The 23,843-nt window shown below is 38.8% G+C and overlaps 1 protein-coding gene across 3 annotated transcripts in view; it reads right to left on the bottom strand.

Annotated features, from left to right (window-relative positions):
• Window positions 1-14,100: 14,100 nt before the first annotated feature.
• Window positions 14,101-23,843, bottom strand: part of NFE2L2 (NFE2 like bZIP transcription factor 2) — a 31,304-nt gene continuing 21,561 nt past the window's right edge. For all 3 annotated transcript variants that reach the window (XM_069068477.1, XM_069068478.1, XM_069068479.1), the window contains exons 2-5: window positions 18,702-18,962; window positions 18,419-18,508; window positions 17,010-17,183; window positions 14,101-15,850 (exon numbers count right to left, since the gene is read on the bottom strand). In XM_069068477.1, the coding sequence (XP_068924578.1) occupies window positions 14,618-15,850; window positions 17,010-17,183; window positions 18,419-18,508; window positions 18,702-18,962 (1,758 nt within the window). In that variant the 3' untranslated portion in view covers window positions 14,101-14,617. The remainder of the gene's footprint in view (window positions 15,851-17,009; window positions 17,184-18,418; window positions 18,509-18,701; window positions 18,963-23,843) is intronic.

Genomic DNA, 23,843 nt, shown 5'->3' on the forward strand with positions numbered 1-23,843 from the left:
GAAATTGAGAATGATACAAAGCATTTTGGAGAGCTTTGCTCTTAAGAGTCTAGCAATTTTAATATACCATGCAGAGTATTTTTCCGATAGTTTTAATTGTGCACTAAAATGTGAAGGGGAAAGTTCTATTAAGCTGGGCCTCTTGGTTGGGAGGATCAGGTATATCTTAAAAGTCAGGCTTTTAGGCTAGGGTTCTGGTTATCAGAACATTTAGTGAGACAAACCTCATTCTTAGATTAGGCAATTTTGTGACAAAAGGGCAGATGACAGGATGGTTTACTTGAAAGCTTTTTGAGTTGGAGGTAGTGCTTTGATTTGAATTGAAGCTGTTTAAAGCCCCCTTTACCTATAAAATAGGCAGATTGGATTAGGTGGTCTAGAGGTTTTTAGGTCCTGCCAGAGGTTGGGTTATTCAAATTCTGTCTCCCAAAGACTGACTAGGATCAGGAATATGTTCATAATTAGAGGTGTTAGTACAACCAAAGAATGTGAACCCATCCTGATTATTGGCAGCAAGATAGTATGTAAGGAAATGAATTGAATCCAAATAGGACTCAATTTCTAACTATATTGTCCTTGTATAGATTTTTGACTCAGTCTCCATTTTGCTTCAATGACCCACTAAAGCCACCAAAGTGGTATGGAACTCAAATTAAGAATCCCTGTAGACCACATAGCTTAGAAAAAAATTTTTTTTATTTCAATATTTCCTAGTTATACGTTAATCTAATTCAGGTACACACATGTAAGGGCAGAATGTTTGACAGCACTAAAGGATTCTAGGTAATATATTTGGCAGAAATCCACTCCTGATATTTCAGTGAATAGTATTTTCTTGATACCAGATTCATCCTTTTGTTTTTAGGCCACTAGGTTGACAAAGATGAAGAGGATCCCCTAGTATGGTATAAAGGTGGGTAATAGAAAGTCAAACCTTAATGTAAAAACAACAATGAAGTGTAAAAATGAGAGGTTAAATTTAACTCAAATTTCAGAAATGCTCATGGTTGTATTTTTGTGCTGCTTTTGTACTGAATGATTTTTAGATGTTACTGAGATAGTGCTTGATCATTTATTGCTGGTTTAATGTTCAAGTATATACAGTACTAAACTTGGAGTTTTCTGTGGCTTCAATTGGTTTCAAATAAAACTTGTCAACATAGTTGGGTTTTAAATGTGGAACTTCCATGCCATGTCAAGTGTGGGTACTACTGATATAAATGAGGAAAATCTCTGAATGGTGAGGATTTGCACATGGTCACTAAATAAGAGGCAAGACAATTCTAGGGTTTGATTCTTTGTACCACACTTCCTCCTATAGAATATAAATGTTAGAAGTAGAAAACACTGAACTTAGGAGTCAAGTGATCTAAAACAGCAAGTAATATTGTTGCTTACTTGATTTAATTCTAGATTATTAGGAAGAAATTCTTTAAACTTCAGGTAGGTTGTTTTTTTAATTACTGTGGATATTTTATCTGCAAAGTCTAATCAATACGTTGAAAGTATGAGGGATTTTGCCAAGAAATTCAGTGTGGTAATCACAATTAGGTGATAATCTTATCAAAGACAATCAAATTTGTTTCTTGCTACTCTGCTTTACGACCCCATGACATAACACCTCTTAAAATATTAAAGGAGATGTAATGAAATTACATTGTCTATTGCTTGAGGTGTTAAATTTCTCTCTAGTCCTTGAAGGGGGGTTATGTCTTACACCTCACTGTCTTAATAGCAGACCAATCAGTCCTAAGAATTTTGTAGTTTAGGGATAGGTGGAAAGATACAGGAAAATATTTAGGAATTCAATCTTTTCTAGAATGACATCAAGTATATATTCCTTAAGAGGTAAGTTGCCCTTGAATGGTTTTAAGGAGAAAAGTTTGTGACATCTGCACTAACAATTTATGAAAGTGATAAATGTATGTAGTTGTGAAATATTTTACAACTGAAATATTGCAAATATCCCATTCTGTAAATGAGGAAAGAAGTCGGAGCTTATGAAGAAGATATACTAGTACCTGAAGAGCAATATAAGCCCAGCTCTTATAACTTCCATGGTCCACAGGTTCCCAGCACATTGCCTCATATACTTGAGTGGTATCTTTAAAATTGTTACAGGGTTCCAAAACTGGTTTATGTATATATGAGAAATGTATTAAGAAATTTTAAATGATACGGATTTTTCTCATACTTGACTGAGATGTTACTAAAAAAATTCAAAACTATAATGACCCACCAGTGCCTTAGAAATTAGGAAGACAGGTATAGTATGAGAAAGGATTAAGGCTAAGATTCTAAAATCTGGCACAGGGATTGCTTTAGATACATGTGAGAGATAGCATTGACATAGTAAATAGGACATGAGCCTTAGAAGATGGGTTCAAATCCTGCTTTGAATAGGAGTTGTGTGACCCAGGACAAGTCACTTAACCTCTTGCCTCAGTTTTACTCATTTCTCAAACAAGGAAGTTAGATATGATAGCTTTCTAAGATCCCTTCCAGCCTTAAATTTGAGAATCTGTCAGTTTTTACCTTTAGTCCATTAAAAAATAGCATTCCCAAATACTTAAATTATGCTTATTATAAAATACAAGTTACATAATGCTTGCTATCATGTACTTCTGCAAGAAGGTTCTGCTACTAAATCACATTTGTTTTTGTCCAGAACTTGAATCTGTGTGATGGAAGTAGGAAGCAATGAGGTGGTTCAGTGTATAGCACACTGGGTCTAGAGTCAGACCTGTGATCAAATCTAGCCTCATATACTGAGCTGTGTGAGCAAGTCACAACTATTTGCCTTAATCTACTAGAGAAGGAAAGGGTAAGCCACTCCACTCTCTTTGTCAAGAAAACCCCATATGAGGTCACCATGAGTTGGACACAACGGAATAACAGAATAAAGGGAAGTAATTCCTTCTAACCAATCCAGATACTGGAAACTTCAGTTTATAATCTTGGAGTTGCCTGGGGAGATGGAGATTTTCTCAAGGTCACATAACTGGTATGTCAGAGGCAGGACTTAAATCACCCAGATCATCCAGCCAACTTGGACATTTGCCATTTACCCTCCCAAAGGAGCATCATTTGGATCAGATTTCTAGAGAACATTGCCTTCCCTCTCCATCCAATGAATGTATTCAACACTGGAAATCCACCTTGAGGCTGAAAAGCCCTCTGTGGTGCGTGCAAACTGTCGCCTCTGTAGGGGGCCCGCCCCAGTCTTCAGGTATTTGCCCTGGTCTTGCAATGTCCTGCATGTCTCTTCTATCCCATTGTTCAATTCTTGCTCTGGGACAATTTCCCTATGACTCTCTTCTCCATCCCGCATCCCATGCCAAACTCAACTCCCTGGTCACTGGGCTATTGCCTCCACGAGAATGTGAGCTTCCTGAAGGTAGGATGTGTCTTCGAGTTGTGTTTGTATCACCAGCACCTAGCAGACATGTTCGGAGAGATGGTTTTTCTTGCCTTCCTAATTCTGCAGGCTGACTCTAAGCACTTTATAACTCTGCTTCTTTAAATTATGCAAACTAAAAGATTACAGCAACACTTTTAAAAGCCAGCCCAATAAAATGTCACATTGAACTGAAAAGTGTTTAGGACACAAATCTCTTTGGTGAAGAGCATTATTTAATACTTCAGGAATAATTGGCTTTGTAAAGTCTTGCCTCATGAATAATAAGAATATAACTCTGGAAGAGAACTTAACCTCATTTTACAGATTAATATACTGAGCCTCAAAAAACTAAGTGACTTCTGAAGCCACCTACATCACCCTCAACAGAGGACCTAGTATTAAACTCTGAGAAAGTTGAGGTCATTCATCTTGAGTTTCCTCTTCTGAGTTCAAATCAGCAAAACATCATCCCACAAACTCTTGTACTCTAGTCTGAGAATGAATGCCAAGCTCTTGATTCCATCTCCTTGACTCCTCTGGAAGTTGGACCCTTAGATCATCCTCCTATTCTCCCCCCACCTCCAGCCCTGACAATTTTAAATCTCTGCATCCACTAGAAAAGAGGCCCAGACCTTCATCTTTAAAACACCTTCACTTGCTCCTACCATCCCTTAAGTTATCCTACATTTCTTTTACAGCCAAATTCCTTGCGAACATCTGTGCTCCTTGCCTCCACTTTCTTATCTACTCCCTTCTCAGTTCCTTGCATGCTGGCTTTCAGGACCACCATTTGACCAAAACACCTCTCTTAAAGGACACCAGTGATAATTTGCTAAATTCTGTGTCTTCATCTCTACATCTCTGTAGCAACTGGATTCTATCTATAAATCCTCCTCCCTGATTTCTTTGTTTCTACATGTGTGGTGGCTTTTCAGGTTCCTTTGCTGCATCATTATTCTTGTCCTATTTTCCTACGTGCAGGTGTCTGTCACAACTGTCCAAGACCCTTTTTTCCCCTCTATACTCTCGATCTCATCAGCTCCCATGTGTTACATTATTATCTCTGTAGACAACTCTTAGATCTATCTATAAAACTAATCTTTCTCCTGAACTCCAATTCTACATCACCAAATGCATACTATGCATTTCCAAATGGATATTGTAGGGTCATTTTTAGTATGTCCAGAACATAATTTCTCTCCTCTTCCTAACAAACTCCCTTCTAACAAACATCCCTACAGACACTGTGGGCACCATCATCCTTCAAATCATTCAGGATTGCAACCAACCTCAGTTACCCTTAGCTCCTCACTCTAATGTCACCGCCACCATCCTGTATCATTAATCACCAAACCTTGTCAACAAATTAATAAGCATTTATTAAGTCCTATGTGACAGACACTGTACTAAGTGCATAGGATACAAAGAAACAAAAAGTCTTTTTTCTAAAGGAGTTCAGAGTTTAATGGGAAGAAAACATGCAAATAATGTACAAAACAACCTATGCAGGAAAAATTAGAGATGAGATAATAGAGAAAAGGCACTAGCATTAAAGGGCATCAGGAAAGGCTTTTGGTAGAAGATGATATTTTACCTGGGACTTGAAGCTAGGAAGCTGTGATGAGGGAAGAGCATACCAGACACGGGAACCACCATGGAAAAGGCCCAGAGTCTAAAGATGGGAGGGTCTTTTTCCAAACTGGAAAAGTTTGAAAAGGTGGGAAGGGGCCAATCCAGGAGGTGACAGGGAACCATTGCAATTTACTGAATAAGATGTGATATAATCAGGTCTGGACTTCAGGAAGATTAATTTGACAGGTGAATGGAGGATGGATTGGGGTGGGGAGAGACTCAAGGCAGGGAGACCAGGGATAGGTTATTGCAATAGTTCATGTATGAGGTTTTTAAGGGTCTGCACCAAGGTAGTGTCAGAGGAAAGAAGGGGGTGTATACAGGACATGTTACAAAGGTAAAACTGACAGGACTTGTCAACAGATTGGATTAGGGATTGGGGGGAGGTGGGAGAATGAGGAGTTGAGCATATGTAGTTTGTGAGCCTGGATGACTGCATACCCTCAATTTATTGTATTATGTTTACTGTAATAGGAAAGTTTGGAAATAAGGAGAGTTTTCTGGGGAAAATAATGGGTTGCATTTTGAACATGATGAATCTTATACCTTAAAGGAGTTTAAATAGAAATAGAATTAAATATTAAATAGAAGAATTTTCTGGTTGTGAGATAGATTTCTGTAGTATTGCCTTCTTTAGATCTTAAAGCTTCATCACTCCAAATGGATGCACATGGCATCCAATTTGAGACATCTTATAGCCAGATATACGTATACAAGTGCAGAAGTTTGGAAAGAGGTCTAGAATAAGGACATCTGAGATCATCTGCATAAGGATAACTGACCCCATGGGAGCTAATGAGATCCTCAATATGACAACCCCAATTAGTGAGCATGACTTCGGTGAAGAGCCAGCCAAGGGGGCTAAGGAGCAGTCAGGTAGAACCAGAATGGAGTATTGTTAAGGAAACAGCAAGAACAGAGCATCAAGGAAAGGAGGGTAATTAACATTGCCAAGGGTTGTAGAGAGGGCAAAAAGTATGAGGATTGAGAAAAGGCTTTCAGATTGGGAATTAAGACACCACTGGTAACTGGGGAGAACAGATGTGATTGAATGAAGTTGGAAGCCAGACTTTAGAGTTAAAAAGTGAAAAGAAAGGAAGTGAAGGCATCAATTACAGTAGCCTTGTAGCCACAAAAGGGAGAAAGGATATGGGGCAATAGGTAGTGGAGATGGATAGATTAAGGTATGGGGATGGGAGAGACATGCTAGGCATTTCCATGGGCACATGTCTAGGCAGTAGGAAAGCAGCCAGTAGGTAAGAGCTGGAAGATAAGTGAGAGAGTAGGAGTGATAGAGGGAGAAATCTGCTGGAGAAGATGGAATGGAATGGGATCACTTGTAAGAAGACAGGAGTGAAGACAGTGACAGAAGGCATTTGAGTGAGGTAAGAGAGCTTTCAATGAATGGCCTCAATTTTTTCAGTGAAATATGAAGCAAGGTTCTCAGCTGAGTGCAGGGCAGGGGGTGCCATGGGAGGTTTGAGGTGGAATGAAAAGACGTGGAAGAGCCTCTGTGTTGAAGAGCCACAGAGTTAATTAGGGAAATAAATTTAAAAACATTGCTTTGCAGCAAAGAAGTCCCAGTTGAGATTATGTAACATAAATTTGTAATAGGACAGTTTTGTGATTTTTCTCCAGCTTCTTTCAGCAGTATGTTTGTAGGAATAAAGGCAACTGGGAGGTGGAAGTGATCCAAGGTGAGACTGGTAAGGACAAGATCATCTATGTAAGGGGGCAAGGGACTCCAAAGGGCAGTGCAGAGCTGAGCTGGTTCACCAAAGGGTCAAGATGAGGAAGTGAAGAGAATAGCTAATACACATATCATTGCTTAGGAAAGAATTCAGGGGTCACTGTGAGGATGAAAAACAAAGTTTGGCATTTGCAAGGCAGGAGAGGTGGGATGACAATAGATTTTGATCAAATAAGGCAACTTCAGTGTTTGTGAACATGGAAGTGGTGCACTTTTGGGTGATGGTAAGATCAAGGATATGACCATCTCTGCATGTTGCTGAGGTGGGGTGGAGGAGTAGTTCATATTAATTCTACTTCTACTACATATTTGGCATCCATTCCCTTTTTTCTAATCACACTTGCCACCACCCGAGTTGAGCCTCTCATCCCTTCACAGTGTGACTGACTTGCAATAGCTGGTTACTTGATTCAATTCCCCTTCATCTCACCCCCGTCCATCCTCCATACAACTGTGTATTTTTAAGTATGTCTTCATGTCATTCACCTGCTCAGAGAGGTCCAGTGTAGTTTCTTCTTGTCTCTAAGATAAAATGCAAAGTCTTCAAGTCAAAATTTGCTTCTTTTCTAGGTTTGCTGCACATTGCTATTTTTCACACACTCTCCATTCCCAAACTGGCCACCTTGCCATTCCTCATATAGGACATTCCTTCTCTAGTGTCTGTATGAACTGTCCTTTGTCCTTGAAACAGCCTACTTCCTCTAGTTGTTAGGGCCCTCCCTCCCAGATAATATTTAGCATGTTTTCTGTGTACAGATAATTGACCCTACCTTATCCTGTCATTCCAAACCCCCCCCCCCCCAATGTAATAAAATTGTGTGTGTGTGTGTGTGTGTTTGGAAGAAGGATTGTTTTTGTCTTCCATATCTCCAACATCTGGCACAATGCCAGATAATAAGTGCTTACTAAATATTTGGTGTATAAATGTGTTCCAAAATCACATGAGTAGAAAGCAAGAGAGCTGCAATTCAAGTCCAGTCTTATGGCTACTTAACCAAATCATCTGTCCAGAAAACCATGATTTTTGTCAAATAGTAATTAACCAAACCACCATTTTGTAATGAATTCAGTGCTATACCCCACAAACAGAACTTATTACCCTAATTAAATATATTCTTTGCAGCCACAAGAGATCTCAAGACAGAAGAATAGCATGGTCCCTCTAGGTCTTGGTCAGCTATATGGGGAAGAGGCTGAGGTTCAGATCAGTGGGGGTGGGAGGTGGTGTCAACACCCAAACTGGAATCCATATCTCAGAGAGATCAGTTCCTTAAAAGGGGAGAGAAGGAGGCAACACCAACAGTGGCCCAATAGTTTTCTTTTTTTCTACACAAAAAAGTCTCATATGATGCATATCAGTGATGTTTATTTTTCCAATACCCAGGGATTCTAAAGAAATGATTGGCAAGATGGGATGGCAAACATACCATCGAACATGCATCTTTATTATCTCTCATCACAGCATGTGGAAATCTATAGGAAACAGCATTCTTAAAAAATAAAACTACTTTATTTGGGCTGAGATGAACATTAGAAACTTTAAGAGGAGAAATATCTCAGCAGCTAAACTGCTATATGCCAAAAATAATCAAAGGATCCAAATTGCATAGGTAATTAGATCAGTAGGAACTGGAGTATTCTAAGTTCTTTTATCTATAGCTTGAACATGACATTCAATGTCCAGGCTTGGCACTTTTTCGCTGACTTGTCTCACACCATTGGAATGTTTTCCCTCCTCACTTCTACCTCCTGGCTTCCTTCAAGACTGCTCAGATCCACTTTTTGCAAAAGGCCTTTCCCAGTACCCCATACTGCTAGATCCTTCCCTCTCGAGATGACCTTCTATCTATTCTGTATGTATTTTTTACACCTGAATGTTTTATTAGGATAGCTCCATCAAAAGGCAAGGAAGGACCATGTCTTTGCCTTTCTTTGCATTTCCAGAGTTTAACACTCAACTAAGCACTGAAAAAATGCTTAATGTCCAACCGCTACCCATACACAGCACATACATATATACCATATACACACATATATACATACATACATATGTGTGTATATATATGTATATATACATACACACTGTATACAAAATATAGTAATAAGAATTAGCATTTACATGGCACTTGTTTGCCAGATATTTTGCTAAGCACTTTACAGATATTACCTCATTTCATCACAACAACCCTGTGAGGTAGGTGGTGGTGTTATCTTCATTTTACAGTTAAGGAAACTGAGGCTAACAGGGTTAAGTGACTTGCTCAGGGTCACACAGCTAGTGTCAGAGGCCAGATTTTAGTTCAGGCCTTCCTGAATCCAGGCCTGATCCTCTATCCACTGTGCCATCTGTCATAGTTTAGTTGACACTAATAACAGAATGTCATTCTGTTAATAGAAAACATTCAGTTTCTATATAAAAAGATCAGACTGAGTAAGAATCATAGTGTCCCAAAAGTCTTGGTCCAGTTTTAAGCTATTAAAACTTAAAACTACACTAAGACTTTTAGGACACCCTACATTGATTTTTCACCCACCTCAATAAATAAAGCCATAAAGAAATGTAAAAATTCTTGCTAGTGGTATTCAGTGTGTATAAATAAAGCTTTGATTTCCACCCCACTCCAGGCCTACACAATGCAACAAATTCAGCAGTTATATTAGAAAGACACCATCTTACACAGGCTGGAAGGGAGATGTCATCTAGTCCAACCTCATTACAGAGAATGAAACTGGGGCCCTGAAAAGTTAAGGGACTTGGGCAGCTAGGTGGTGTAGTGAATAAACCACTGGCCCTGGAGTCAGGAGGACCCAAGTTCAAACACAGCCTCAGACACTTAACACTTACTAGCTGTGTGACGTGAGCAAGTCACTTAACTCCAGTTGCCCTGCCTTCCCCCCTCCAAAAAAGATGAAAAAAAAAAGCTTAAAAAAAAGTTAAGGTATTTGGCCCAAAGTCAATGATAGCATTTACCTCTCTACTACATCATGCTACAGACACCCTGAGATGTTTCTAAGTTATTTCATAGGATGAAAGCGTGAAATGAAATAAAATATGAGCAGGTACATTAATGATTCACAGTAGAGTTGTGAACTGGTCCAACCATTCTGGAAAATAATCAGAATTTTACTAGAAAAGTCATGAAGCTGTATATACCCTTTGGACAAGTGAAACCACAATTAATGAAGACTGTGATTATATATATATATATATATATATATATATATATATACACATATATATGTACATATACATATATATACCACAATATTTATTGCAGCACTTTAGGGGCACTCATCAACTAGGGAGAGGCTGAGCAAATTATGGTATATTAATATGGCAGAATATTATTTATTATATACTGTAAGAAACAACAAATATGCATACTTGGGGAAACAAGGGAGGATGCGTATGAACTGATGCAAAGTGGGCAGAACTGGAACAATTTGTACAATGATCACAGTAACTTAAAGGTACAAGGCATTTTTCTCACAGTAACCCTTTGAGGTGTGTAGTGCCGCTATCAACGTTTTATAATTGAGGAATTTGTGAATTGGAAGATGACATGCTCACAATTACACACTTGTGAGTGGCAGAGCTGGAATTCTAACAATGAAGTGCATTAACATTTCCACCAAATGAGAGAAAGCTCCCCCAGTATGGTTAACTGTTAACTGGGCTAAATGAATCTAAAGCAATCTTAAGAAGCACCTTCACAACCTCAAATGCCTAATTCTGACTTTAATTGCTGAGCAGAAAATACACAACTTGTGTTCAGGGAAATGCCTTTTTCCCCACCACTTTTCTAGAGCTGATATAAAAAAAAAACTGAGGTTTCAAAATATGTATATATATATTCTCTAAGTCAATAATCTTCCACTCCCCTACTTGTCCTACCCTTTTTTCCCTTCCTCCAGTCCCAAGGAAGTTGCTGCTGTAGACCATTCAGAAATGATGTGAAATGATGATAATAGTGAGCCAAAATGCTGTGGAAAAATGTCAGATACAATTTGAGTCTCAGTAAATATCTAACCTGCCATTGTTTGTGGACTTAAGACAACCAAAACAAAGTCCGATGTTACTGACAGGAAATCTATCTGGTCAGAGATCAAGATTTTGTTCAAGGGTCTCAATAGCTAATTTTACACTCACTCAGCATATAAATAAACCCCATTTGTTGATGCTGTTCTAAGTTGCTTTATGAGCTAATTAAGATCATCAGTAGGCCATTGTTTACTCCCAAATGCAAGACGAGGCTACCATCTACGGACCTTTTCTTGAAAGTCTAGGCTGTGTTGTTTCAGCCTTCCAATGGATATATATATTGCAGTGAAGAAACATTCCCAGCTTCCCAACACTGTTCTCTTTAGTGTCCCTTTAAATTCAATCATACTAAAAAATTCATGTTCTGCTAATGGCAAATTTGTCTCTTTCCTAGAAAGAGTACACCAAGTTATGCTGGGGAAGGAGAATTCATTTGCCCTCTTCATGGAGAGATACACAGGTCTCCTTGCCCGTAACCCTATCACTTCAGAGCACATGCTGGCCCTCCTAAGTCATAGGCTCAGCTGTCTGTGATGAGGCCTTAAGAGTCCTTCTCCAAAGTGTTTCTATGGCACACAACCAACTACACTTGGGTTCTCAAAAGTTATGCCAATAAATTTCAAGCTCTGGCTTCATCCTAGTTATAAGATTATACCTGCTTTCCATTGCTTCATATGCAAAGGAATTATCACTGAAAGGTGGACTACAAAGGGATAAATTCTTTGGCCACAGTGAGCCATAAAATGGATAAAAATACAAAATGGCCCTCAGTACTGCATGAACCCCCTTCTACTTCTGAAGAGATCATGGCAGAAAGGAGTAGAGGGGGGCAGCTAGGTGGCACAGTGAATAGAGCACCAGCCCTGGAGTCAGGAGGACATGAGTTCAGATCCGGCCTCTGGCACTTAACATAAAAACTAGCCATGTGACCTTGGGAAAGTCACAACCCCAATTGCCCTCCAAAAAGCAAAAAAAATAAAATAAAATAAAACTTAAAAAAGAAAGAAGAGGTTATTAAGAATCAACATTATTTTAGATTGCATATTAACTATTAACATTCAATGTGAAATCTGCCCAATGACCCTTACCTGAAGAACTGAACCATGTCCATATTGACATTCTTGCCATAAATGAAACTGGAAGACATAATGATGTGGCCACTAAATGTGAGGACAGCTTACAGGTTCTCTTTAGAGAGGCAAAAGGAGCTCGTTTCATGTTTTGCCCAAATACCAACAAATATTTCACTGTCATCTCCACCTTGTGCTCATAATATGTATGAGCAAAATGATCACTGAGATACTGATGCATCAGTTACATTTATTTGTTGGAGAAAATAAAGATTCTATAAAGAACTTTAATAACTTAAAAACCAAGTACATATGTGTTTTAATATTCAATTACTCCAATATGAAAGTGGAGCATACAAAATGTGAATATGTTGGAAAACATGGATTGGAATTAAGGAATTAAAGTGCCTCCCCTCACTCCTGCAAAATTCTTTTTAAAAATTTAAAAGGCATTGTGATATAGTGCCTTGGACTACAGGAGAGTCAGGAGAGACCTGGGCTCAACCTGCAGTTCTGGCACGAGCATGAAGGCCAGAGGCTAGCCACAGAAGCTAGTAACTTCTTTTAGTCTCAGTTTATTCATCTATAAAAGAGGGTTACTAATACTCGCAGTACCTATGCAAAACATGCTGCAAAGCTTGAGGTACAAAATAAATGGCAGCCATTATAATGGTCTATGGTAGAAGCTTCATATCCATACATCACTTTTTCATGTCAGTAGGTACTGGATATGGCAAGTACTGAGAATGACAAAAAATGAAACTATCTTAGCAGACAAGAAATAACTGATAACCAACATGGAAGTCATTTCAGAATTATCTCTGTATATTCAGTTCTTTGAACAAAATATCAAGTTAGGATAAAGTTGAGAAGACACCACATGCAAACGCTAGGGCTCCAAAGCATTGTATTTAAACAAGATGTTGACTTTGAAAAATGGATAAGACACAATCAGATTATCACTATTCCTTAAAGAAGTTTGGATTAATGTAAAAGAGTAACCACAACTTGGTCACGAGGGTCCCAAAACCACCTCAACTAGCAAACAACTACTTGTTCTCCTTGCTAGTTGGAAACGCACCGCAGCCAAGAGCAATGTTAGTTTAGAGCCTGTACTCTAGGAGGGAGGATAGCTGATGAGGAGCAGGGTTTCCTTACAAAGCCAGGGGGGAGTGCGGGAATAGCCTACTGTGAGGTTGTCCTTGACAAAGGTATTAAAAGCTAGCTGGCAAAATTTCCAGTTTCACTTATTAAAAAGGCTGCCATGATGTGCATAACCTACTCCTTTGTCCCTCAAAAAGAACTTCCTTGGGAGAAGGGATAATTTTGATGTTTGTCCTTGCTGCTCCAGCATCCAGCACAGTGCCTGGCACGTAGAAGGTGCTTAAAAATGCCTGTTGAATTGAATATACAAACGATTTAAAGTTTAAAAAAATATGACCTTGAGTATTTAAGTGTCAAGATCCTTTTAGGGGTTAGATTCTCATACCTGTTAATAACTTCCAGCATCTTTCCTTTACCAGTAGGTCCCACATATTTAAAAAAGGAACCCTGAGTATGGAGGAGACGAGATGGCTAAAAGACACAAAAACACCACAGAACATTTGCTGTGTCTGGTATGATGCTTTAGAAGCCATTGAATATAAATGGGAAAGGTTATGTTATAAGGCCAAAATTAGCTATAGCTACACTGAATGCAAATATGTGTGTGTGTGTGTAGATGTATATGTGTATGCATACACACACTGCTTCATTAAAAATCATTTAACTGGGGGAAGAGGGAAGGAGGCCTAACAGATTAAGGAAGTTATGTTAGAAAAGTTCTTAACTCAACCAACTGCATTTTGCAGATGGAATGGACAAAATGCGATATTAATTTGCTTGATAAAATTTTTTTTCAAACAATAACAATGCTCTCCAGGAGAAAAAGGTCCAAAACTTTCTATGCATGTTAACTGATAGGAAGGCAAATGTTTTTCTTAGTTAAAATGAACTTACTAAAGTGAAGAGATGTATACTTCCCTGATGTGCATCAATGGCCTGCTGAAACAACTGTCCCGAAAACTTTGCCTGATAAAGAATTTTTATGCTTGTGAAAAAAGTACATTCTATAAATATAAAGCATTAAATGAGATAACATTTATAATTAGTGTTATGTAGAAAATAACACAATGCAAATTCAAATAAATGAATCACAAAGTAATCATTTAATGAATACTCAAAATTAAGTTACATATCTTTATTAGTATTAGCTTTTTTGCTAAATTAAATTTTTATGTAAAGCAAAATAACTACATAAGAAAATGACACTTTAAGATCATACAGTATTTATAAAAAGGCACTTGTGGTTAGTCTTGCAACAAACTGTATTTAGGGTAAGCTAAATCATATTTTCATATAAATCTATGAATATAACAAATGAGATAGGAACAGTATAAATAAGAAGTTTGTACTATTTACACTTATACAGAAACTAGCCCAAATGGTGCAACAAGGAAATATTTGCTGTTAAAAGTGAGATTATAGATTCTGCATACATATATGTGCATCTTATTATTTTAATGCTTTTATGTTGTGTGCAATTTCTATACTATTTTGGATACATACTTGCATAGAATTTTTTTAATAAAATATCACTTAATTATGCATTTCACATCACAGCTTTTAGTAAAACAGTACAAAAACACTACCTCAGTAGAGGGCATATCCCCCCCCCCCCAAATCTAATTTCTCTTAATGTCAGGTTTCTTGCTTTTGGGAACAAGGAATATATTTCCGTCTCTTGTTTGCTGCAAGGAATACTCACTAGGGGAATAGGGGTCTCCATTTTCATCCCGTAGCATGCTGAAGACCTCGAGATATAAGGTGCTGAGCTGTTTTTTCAATAGATGGAGGCTTTTGTCATTTTCTCCTTTTTCTTTGAGCAGCTTTTCCTTTTCATCTTTTAAGTGATCCAAATCTTGCTCTAATTCCACTATATTTTCCAGTTTTCTTTTCCGGCAATTCTGAGCAGCCACCTTGTTTTTGCCCCTCCTACGTATATCTCGAATAAGTGCCAGCTGAGCCTCATTAAACTGCTCTTTTGACATCATTTCATTGAAGTCATCCATACGAAGGTTAATAATTTTTTCTACAGGGAAAGGAATATGAAGAGCTTTTGCTCTCATTTCATCTCTCGTGAAATGGGATTCTAGGCGGCTTGAATGCTTATCTTTTGTGAATGGAGTTTTCTGGTGACCAGGGCTGGTGAGCAATTCTTTCTTTGGTGTGCTGACACTCTGCAGCACATCAGGAGCTGGAATGGCCGGCCCCTGAGTAGGCGACACTGGATAGCTCATGTCCTCTTGAAATGGCACTGGCTGTGTTCTGGTGTTGTTCTGCTGGATGCTTCCAGGGGCACTGTCAACATCTTCCATTTCAGAATCACTGAAGCTGAGCGGCGTGTCTCCATAGATGGAAGACTCTACTGAGTGTTCTGGTGATGCCATATTGGAGCTTGTGTTCAAAGAAATGCCTGAGTCAGAATCATTACATTCTGGGGTGTTTTCAGGATGGTTGCTGTTAAAAGCCTTACAAAGTGAAAGGTCAGAAATATCAATGGGCTCATTTAAAAGTTCTGAGAGTGACTGGCTAATGTGGGTGGGCGAAGGCATACTGCTGTCTATGTTTGTTTCTGCTATGAAAGTTGAGTAAAATTCCTCACAAAAATCAGTGTTTACTGTGGCATCTGCATCTAAAGAGTTCACTCTCAAGTGGTTGGGGTCTTCTGTGGGAAGCATGCTGCCAAAGGAGTCCTCAAACGCACCAAGGAAATCTGGACTGCAGGAAGTGACGTCTTTGTCCACTGTCGAGAGTGAAGTGTAGAAACTGTAACTGCCGTCGATTTCTGTTGGTTTAGCTTCAGGACTCGGAACTATGGTGGCCTCAGCCAGCTTGTCATTTTGAATATTAAGACACTGCATGAAGAGATGTTAAAATAAGACTTTATGTGAGCAACTCCAATATTTCCACACCATTAATAATAGCTGACATCCTTATCTGAAGCTGGTTTTAGGTGGTGGGTATATGCACAAGAACACATGTGAGCAAGTCTTCAAGTAGTTCTTAGAGAATTACATAGCCTATCGGGGCTGGATGAGACCTTATAATCTTCTAAACATTTTATACAGATATGGAAATGGAGGGCCAAAAAGTTAAAGTAACTTGCCCACGGTCATCTATCTATATGCCAAAGTGTAGTTTAATTTCTAGCACAGATATTCATAAATGATTTGTATTTTCTAAGCATAAGCATGATTTTCAGAATTTCTAGGTCAGGCTTGAAATGTCTGCCATCCATCTTAGCCATCATGGTGGTACATTATAAATCTTCTGCTTACTATGAAATGAGACAGGACCTGCTATTTTACTGAAGGAAGGGACTTTCTTTACCAATACAGACTAACAACTGCTCTACGATGTAGTCTTAAGAGAGTTGCATGGGAGGTGGCCAGGGGGCGCAGTGAGTAAGAGCGCCGACCCCGGTGTCGGGAGACCTAGGATCGGTTCCGGCCTCAGATACTTGGTACCCACACAAAAAATAACTGGCTGTGTAACCTTGAGCAAGTTACTTAACCCCAATTGCTTTAAAAAAAAAAAAAGAGTTGCATGGGGTAATGTGGGGCCAAGTGACCCACCAGGCTCCCAAAGTCAGTATGTGTCAAAAGGTGGCATCTGAATCCAGGTCTTCCTAATTGCAGGGCCTGCTCTCTAGGCATCAAGGTAGCATAGTGGATAGAGCACTGGGCCTGGAGTCACCAAGATCTGAATTTAAAGCCAACCTCAGGTACTTCCTAGTCATTTAATCTCTGTCTGCTTCAGTTTTCTCAACTGTAAAATGGGGACTGTAATAGCATCTATTTCCCAGGGTTGTGAGGATGAAATAAGATGATACCTGTATAGTGCTTAGTATGGAGCCTGGCATAGTAGGGGGTATGCAAATGCTTATTTCCTTTCCTTTTTTCCTAGAGAGCTGCCGATCACTAAATAATGGGGTTTTCTGCTTAAGGTTAGTTAGTTTGGGCTTTGAAGGCTATAAAATATAAAATCATGCCTTTGTTCCTGACTCTTGGTTACCTGTAACTCTGGAATGGATAACAGCTCTTCCCACACTTGCTCTATATCCTGCATACTGTTGTCCACTACTGACTGAAGGACAGTTGATCTAGGTTGAGCTTGATTGGAAGTAATGAAGACTGGGTTGCTGTCAATGTGATCTGGAACAAGTGACTGAAATGTGGCTGAAGAAACCTAAAATTGACAAATAATTTATTTAAAATATCAAGTGCTTACCAATAATGCAAGAAACCACAGCTCCTTATATAAACTCATATGCCCCAAACTAGGATCACAGCTTTTTAAGTTCCTGTGTCTCCCTTCTCTGGCCCACCCCACATCTGACCCTAATTCTTTTCTGTGCTGGATACAATTTTGTTCTTCCTAATCCAATTGGTCCTCTCTACCTCTTGCCCCCAAGCCCCAGTTACTATCTTTTTCATTGTATGATAAACTTAAAGCAAGAACTATCATCTTTCTCTTACAAATATCTGCATGTGCATGACAGATTTAAATGACTAAGCCTAGGGTGATAACCCTCCTACTCTATACCTAATAATTTACCAAGTTAGAAACTGGTCTACTCGTGCAGGTTTTATTTTTATACAACTGTAAAAAGTAGGTGCCTTGTGTCCATGGCCATCCTAACTGCCATCTTTGGTTTTTAAGAGCAATAACGATTTGGCTCAGATAGTTTTCATTTGGCTGAATTATTTTAATTAAAAAGCCAATAACAATGGTTACAAAGAAAATGTTTAACACCCAGTACAACATGCTTTTCTGCTCTTTTTTTTTTTTAAAGGAGAGCCCCTTTATGTGACAGCAAATGACTGAAAACAAGATAGATGCCCATCAAAGAAGACAGCCATTCTGGCTACATAAACTGTGATCCATGAATGTTAATGGAATATGACCTGTGCTGTAAGGAATGATATATGTGATGAATACAAAGAAGCCAGGAAAAATTTATGTGAAGTAAGCAGAGCCAAGAAAACAATCCAAAGTAAGTACAACAATGGAAATAGAAAGAATCACACACACACATACAGCCCCCCACCCCCCAAATCAAAAGTGAATTAAAGATCCAGCAAGACTTGAATGAAGAAGGATGAGCGGACATTCTCCAACCCACCCCTTTGTGGAAGTAGGAAGCCCACAGGTGTTGCACATGCCACATATTTTCAGACTTTTTCAAGGTACTGATGGTTTATGCTGATTTTTTCTTCTTTTATCTTTTCTGAGGGGAGGGTCTTTAAAAACTACTATTTGTTTTATGGGACAACTCTCTAGGAGGGAGAGAAGGAGAGAAAACGGGGCAAAGTATGATGACGTAAAACAGAAGACATCTAAAGAAGAGCACACACTCACGTCACATGGAACTGATTTTGTGGGTTCTAGAGTTTTTGTTGGGCATTAACCCCAGGCTTTACCTCATCATCTTCTACAAATGGAAATGTCTCTGCCAAAAGCTGCATGCAGTCATCGAAGAAAAGAGCATCTGCTTTGGGTATGTCAGCAACCTACATGAGAGAAGCGGAGGTAAACGGGGAGGAAAGTGCTGACAGCGTTAGTCAGCAGACATTTACAGAGCACCTCCTATGTGCCCAGAGACTTTTTACTCCCAATGTAGCGCAGTGGAGGGAGTGGGTATGCTAGCTGAACTTTACTGACATCAGATGTAAACATCACCTCACAAAGAAGCCGCTTCCTCACCTGGGAGCAGCTGGCAGATGTGCGAGGCTCGATGTGCTGGGCTGGCTGGGCCGGGAGAAGTTCGCCTGTCTCTTCGTCTAGCCGCAGCTGGGCCAGAAAGGCCTTCTCCTGCTCCTTCTGGAGTTGCTCCTGTCTTTCCTTCTCAAGCTTCTTTTGTTTTTCCAGCTCATGCTCCTTCTGCCTTTGACTGAAATCAAACACTTCACGCCTTGCCCCAAGATCTATATCTTGTCTCCAAAGGATGTCAATCAAATTCATATCCTATGATAAATAAAAATAAGAAAAACTAGGTCAAGAGCATTCCTAGATGCAGCTTCCTTTTAGTTTTGTGGAATAGGAAAATGCTGCCTTCCGTAAGCATGTGTGTATACACATATATAGGTATGCATACACACTTACAGAATATTTAACATTTATAGAAGATACCGCATGGGTAAGACATTGAATTTAAAATGAATTTTATCCAGAACATCTACATTTAAGATACATATTAAAGGCAGGATAAAGCCCACTCTCCATTTAGCCATAAGTGAACTGCCCACAATAAGTAAGGAAGCCGACACTGACTTCACCTGTTAGCCTTTTCTGGACTTTTTCTCTTGAATGATGGATGGTTTGTGCTTAGAGAATGTGACTATTTTTTTTTTTTTGCTTTGTGGAGGGCAAATGGGGTTAAGTGACTTGCCCAAAATCACACAGCTAGTAATTGTGTCAAGTGTATGAGGCAGGATTTGAACTCAGGTCCTCCTGACTCCACGACTGGTACTCTTATTCATTGTACCCCCTAGCCGCCCTGAGAATGTGACTATTTTTTAACAGTACTGTTCTAAGCAAAACTTTACCTAGGAAGGAAGCCTGTGGAAAAGTCACAAAATAAAGCGCACTCATTCAATAAATAAGCACACTGACAATATGAAGGGCTGAATACTAGGCAGATAGACACATGTAAATAAGTTTAAGGGGCATTCCTGTTCTCATCATCAGTTTATAATCCAGATGGGGATAAGCCCTAGACATGAAAAAAAAAATTGTTTCCTTTTACTATAAGCTCAAAAACACAACAAAACCCACCACAACAAAAACTAGTACCATATTAAATATAAAGGGAAAGGAGACTGTGAACTCCTTGAGGGCAGGATTCTAACTTTTTTTTTAATCTCTCAGGGTCTAACAGTGTCGTGCACTCAGTGGTATAGTTTTGTGCTTTTGCTTGTTTTTTTTACCCCCAGTCATGTCCAGCTCTTCGTGGCCCCATTTAGGGTTTTCTTGGCAAAGATACTGGAGTGGTCTGCCATTTCTTTTCCAGCTCATTTTACAGATGAGGAAACTGAGGCAAACAGGGTTAAGTGACTTGCCCAGGGTCACACAGTTTGTAAGTGTCTGAGGCCAGATTTGAACTCAGGAAGATGAGTCTTCCTAACTCCAGGTTCAGCCCTCTATCCACTGCTCCATTTGTACCTGGCAGTACTTAATGAATGTTTGTTGTTTTCGATCGTAGAAGTGATTATGGATAAGATAGATAAATGAAAATAAAGATAAACTGCCCTTGGTAAGTGGTTGAATATAGGAGTTGAGTAGGAAAAGAGATAAAGTGAAGAACTAACACTCTTGGGATTTCAAACTCCAGTGACTAGCAAAATGGTGACACCATTACAGAAGTGAGAAGTCTGGAAAAGTAACATGTATATTTTTGTTGTTTTTTTAGAGGTGGGGGAGGGTCCTAAATTCAGTTTTACATATGCACAGTTTAGGGTGACAGAAGCCCATCAAGCAACTAGAAATATAGGACCAGCACTTGTGAGGTCTGGGCTAAATATATAGATTTGGGAACCATGAATGGTTCCATGAACAGATAATAATGCAAAAGTAATTTCATTGTACAATGTCTGATTTAACTGGGGCATCAAATAATGTTCAGGTCTGGATTTCTATGTTAAAGAAACTTGTGGCCTATACAGTGATTTAATTAATGCCAATAAGGTTTCCCACCCAAAAATATCATCCTCCTGCTGCTAGATAGCACAAAGAATTGAGCATTTAAGAGTCAAGAAGATTCAAACTCTGCCTCAGTCACTAGCTCTATGATGCTGGACAAGACACTCAGCCCGAATTTCTCCATTAGCAAAATGGAGATACCAAAAGCACCTACCTGGCAGATTCTTTGTGATAATCGACTGAGATAACGTAAGTCAAGAATTCTGAAGACCAAAGTCCTATATTAGTGTAGTATTAGTATGAGTCTGATGCTTTCCTTTTAACTGAGAGCTGAGGTTAACTCACTGCCAATGGTGGCTTTGATTCAGTGTTGTGGTGGAGAGTAAGGAGATAATAATGGAGCATGAAGAATTCCTTTTGATAGGGTATGGAAACACGAGGAGGAGTAAAGTAGATAAGGGCTGATGGCCAACCTCACCAGCTCTTGGTTTTGCTCAGTTGCCCTAATAAGTGCATCCAGTCCCAGCCCCATTCCCAAGCTTCCCAAGGCTAAAATTAACAATTATTTCAGCAAGCAGTCAATCTATTTTTAGTCTCAGAAGCAGGGCCAGGCCACCAAACCTAGAGGCATCCCTGCTCGTTGAAGGATTGGGAACACACATCTAGCCCTAGACTGCGCAGGTCTTAAATTGTACTGAAATTTTATTCATATTCGCAGGAATTTTGGCTTCAGTACAATTCTAGACTTGAACTTTATAATATATGCATAGACATTTAAAATCTGGTACAATTAAAACCCCAAATCTCCCAATCTTCAGAATCTGTTGAATTTAGAACTATATGCTAGTAGAATCTGACAGTTAATCTAAGTGTGTAAACACCATCTCTCCCATATATGTACTCTGTATTCATGCGTGGGGAGATGAGGAACGAGAAGCAATTTGGAGAGCAGGGAAGGTGGGAGAAAAGGAGATTTCTAAAAAAACAAGAGTCTCCTACTTTCAGATTCTAGACAGTTGAAGTCTTATTTCTTATCATTGTATTTAAATTCTATACAAACTTAATGATTCTGTAATAATAAGATCTGACATCTGACACTATTAATGGACTAGATGTCAAGAGTCCTGGTTTAGTTCCAGGTCCACCACTGTTTAATCAACATTAGTTTTTCCAGAAGTGTAAATCCCATCATTGTTAATTTTGATTAAAGAAGCATTCCATGTGTTAAGAATCTACTATGTGTCCTTCACAGAGAGAACCTAAGGAATGAATGTAAACACTCAAATCCCATCTTGCCTTAGTTTATCTGTCTGTCTCTCTCTGTAAAAATAGAAATGATACTACTACCAACTTCCTACTTATCTGATGGGATGTTAGATCTTAGAATGCTGTGAGTATTTTGGAAAACCAATACCAGAAAACCTGGATTCCAGGTCACCAGTTTTAATAAATCATATCATGCCAGAGTTGTAAGAAGTGCTTCAATCTAATCCATGCCTAAAAAAAAAAAAAAGATCCCCTGTACATGACAGGCATGCTTTTAACTTTGGTACTGCCAAAAAACTAGTGTTTTTTTTTACTTATTTCCATATTTTGTTCTACGCACTCATATACTCTCTCTCACACATCAGTTACTGTATTTGATGCTCTCCTAAATAGGAAGTGTTTCCTGCAAGAGGCAGTGTGGGCTGAGAACATGACTGCTCTTTTCAAAGTTCTTGCATCATCCAGAAGGAAATAACAATCACAGCAAAACACTCCATGACGCTAGTTGGGGAAGGGTGGGGAAAAAGGAAATACCCAAGGAAGAACTAAAACTACCCTAGCATCTCTTATATAAATGTATGAAAATAAAGTAGATCTGTTTTTTCCTTTGCCTCTCCATATCATCAAAAGATTCAGGGATGTATTCTATGGAATTAGGAGGATATACTATAGACATCAAATACCATATTAGCTAAATTTTGAAGAGAGAAAAGAATGTAGAGAGTTTTCTAAGAATTCTGATAGCCATTTTCCTTGATTTGGGTAAAAATACATGACTGACTTGTTAAGTGTAATCAAGCTTAGGCTTCCTTTCTTTTCGAATGGCATATGGAACAAATATTGTCTGGCACTCTGTTGATTTTTTTTTTTTTGGTTCTTTTGGTGATATGTTGTTACAGAATCTGTTCCAAACCACATTGCTAGCTTGGTTTAGACAAAAGAAGATAATTTTAATAAGACAAGCATAAATGTTCAACAATTCATGTTAAACTACCATCTGGCTCCATTGGAAAATATTCATTTAAAATTTATATATCAGCACTTGCCATCTGTGTAATCTGTTACACATTTTATGAGGAAAACTGCCTGCATTGTGAAGTTGGACGATTAACTCTTACTGCTTTTAAACAAACATCTTTGCAATAGGATAAACAAAGATAGAGAAAGGCCCTGAATACATAATCCCCCCATTAGCATGTCCTTTGCATGCCGTTTAATTCCTCCCCAGTCCCCCCCCCCCAATTGTGGACAAGTTCAAAGCAGATGGAAAGAGGAGGATCAAGGGAAGAAGTCTAAGTAAACTTTTATAAACTAATCCCAAAGAAAGCCATTTAAAAATGAAATATAAATAGGTTTCATTTGCTGTTTTGCTTTTAAGTCAACAGGGATTTTACCCCACCCCCAACTCCTAATTTTCCTTTGAAAATCCAAGCTTTCTCCCATGCTTGAAAATACTATTCTATCTCATCCTTGTTCAGTTATGTCTGATTCTTCATGACTCCGTTTGGAGTTTTCTTGGCAAAGATACTGGAGTGGTTTGCCATTTCCTTTTCTAGCTTACTTTAAAGATGAGGCAACAGCCAAATAGGGTTAAGTAACTTGTCCAGGGTCACCCAGCTAGTAAGTATCTGAGGTCACATTTGAACTCAGCAAGGTGAGTCTTCCTGACTCCAAGCCTGGTACTCTATCCACTGCACTAACTAGCTGTTTTATGTTATTATTGGCCTCTCCAAAGGCAAATGACTCCCTTCCCCCCACATAATAGTGCTGATCTCCCCTAAAGTCCATGTACTTAGCTTTGCATGTATTTTGTATCTACATATATATATATATATTGTTTCCCCCTATAAAGGGTAAGATTCCTGAGGGTAGGGGGCATTTTACTTTTGTTGTATCCTAGCACAGAGCACAATATCTGGCATGTAGAAAGCACTTAATAAA

This window comes from Petaurus breviceps, unplaced genomic scaffold (genome assembly GCF_028583685.1).
Source record: "Petaurus breviceps papuanus isolate PSGF00001 unplaced genomic scaffold, PetGlider_PUasm1.0 90763, whole genome shotgun sequence".
In the NCBI taxonomy this organism is placed as follows: domain Eukaryota; kingdom Metazoa; phylum Chordata; class Mammalia; order Diprotodontia; family Petauridae; genus Petaurus; species Petaurus breviceps.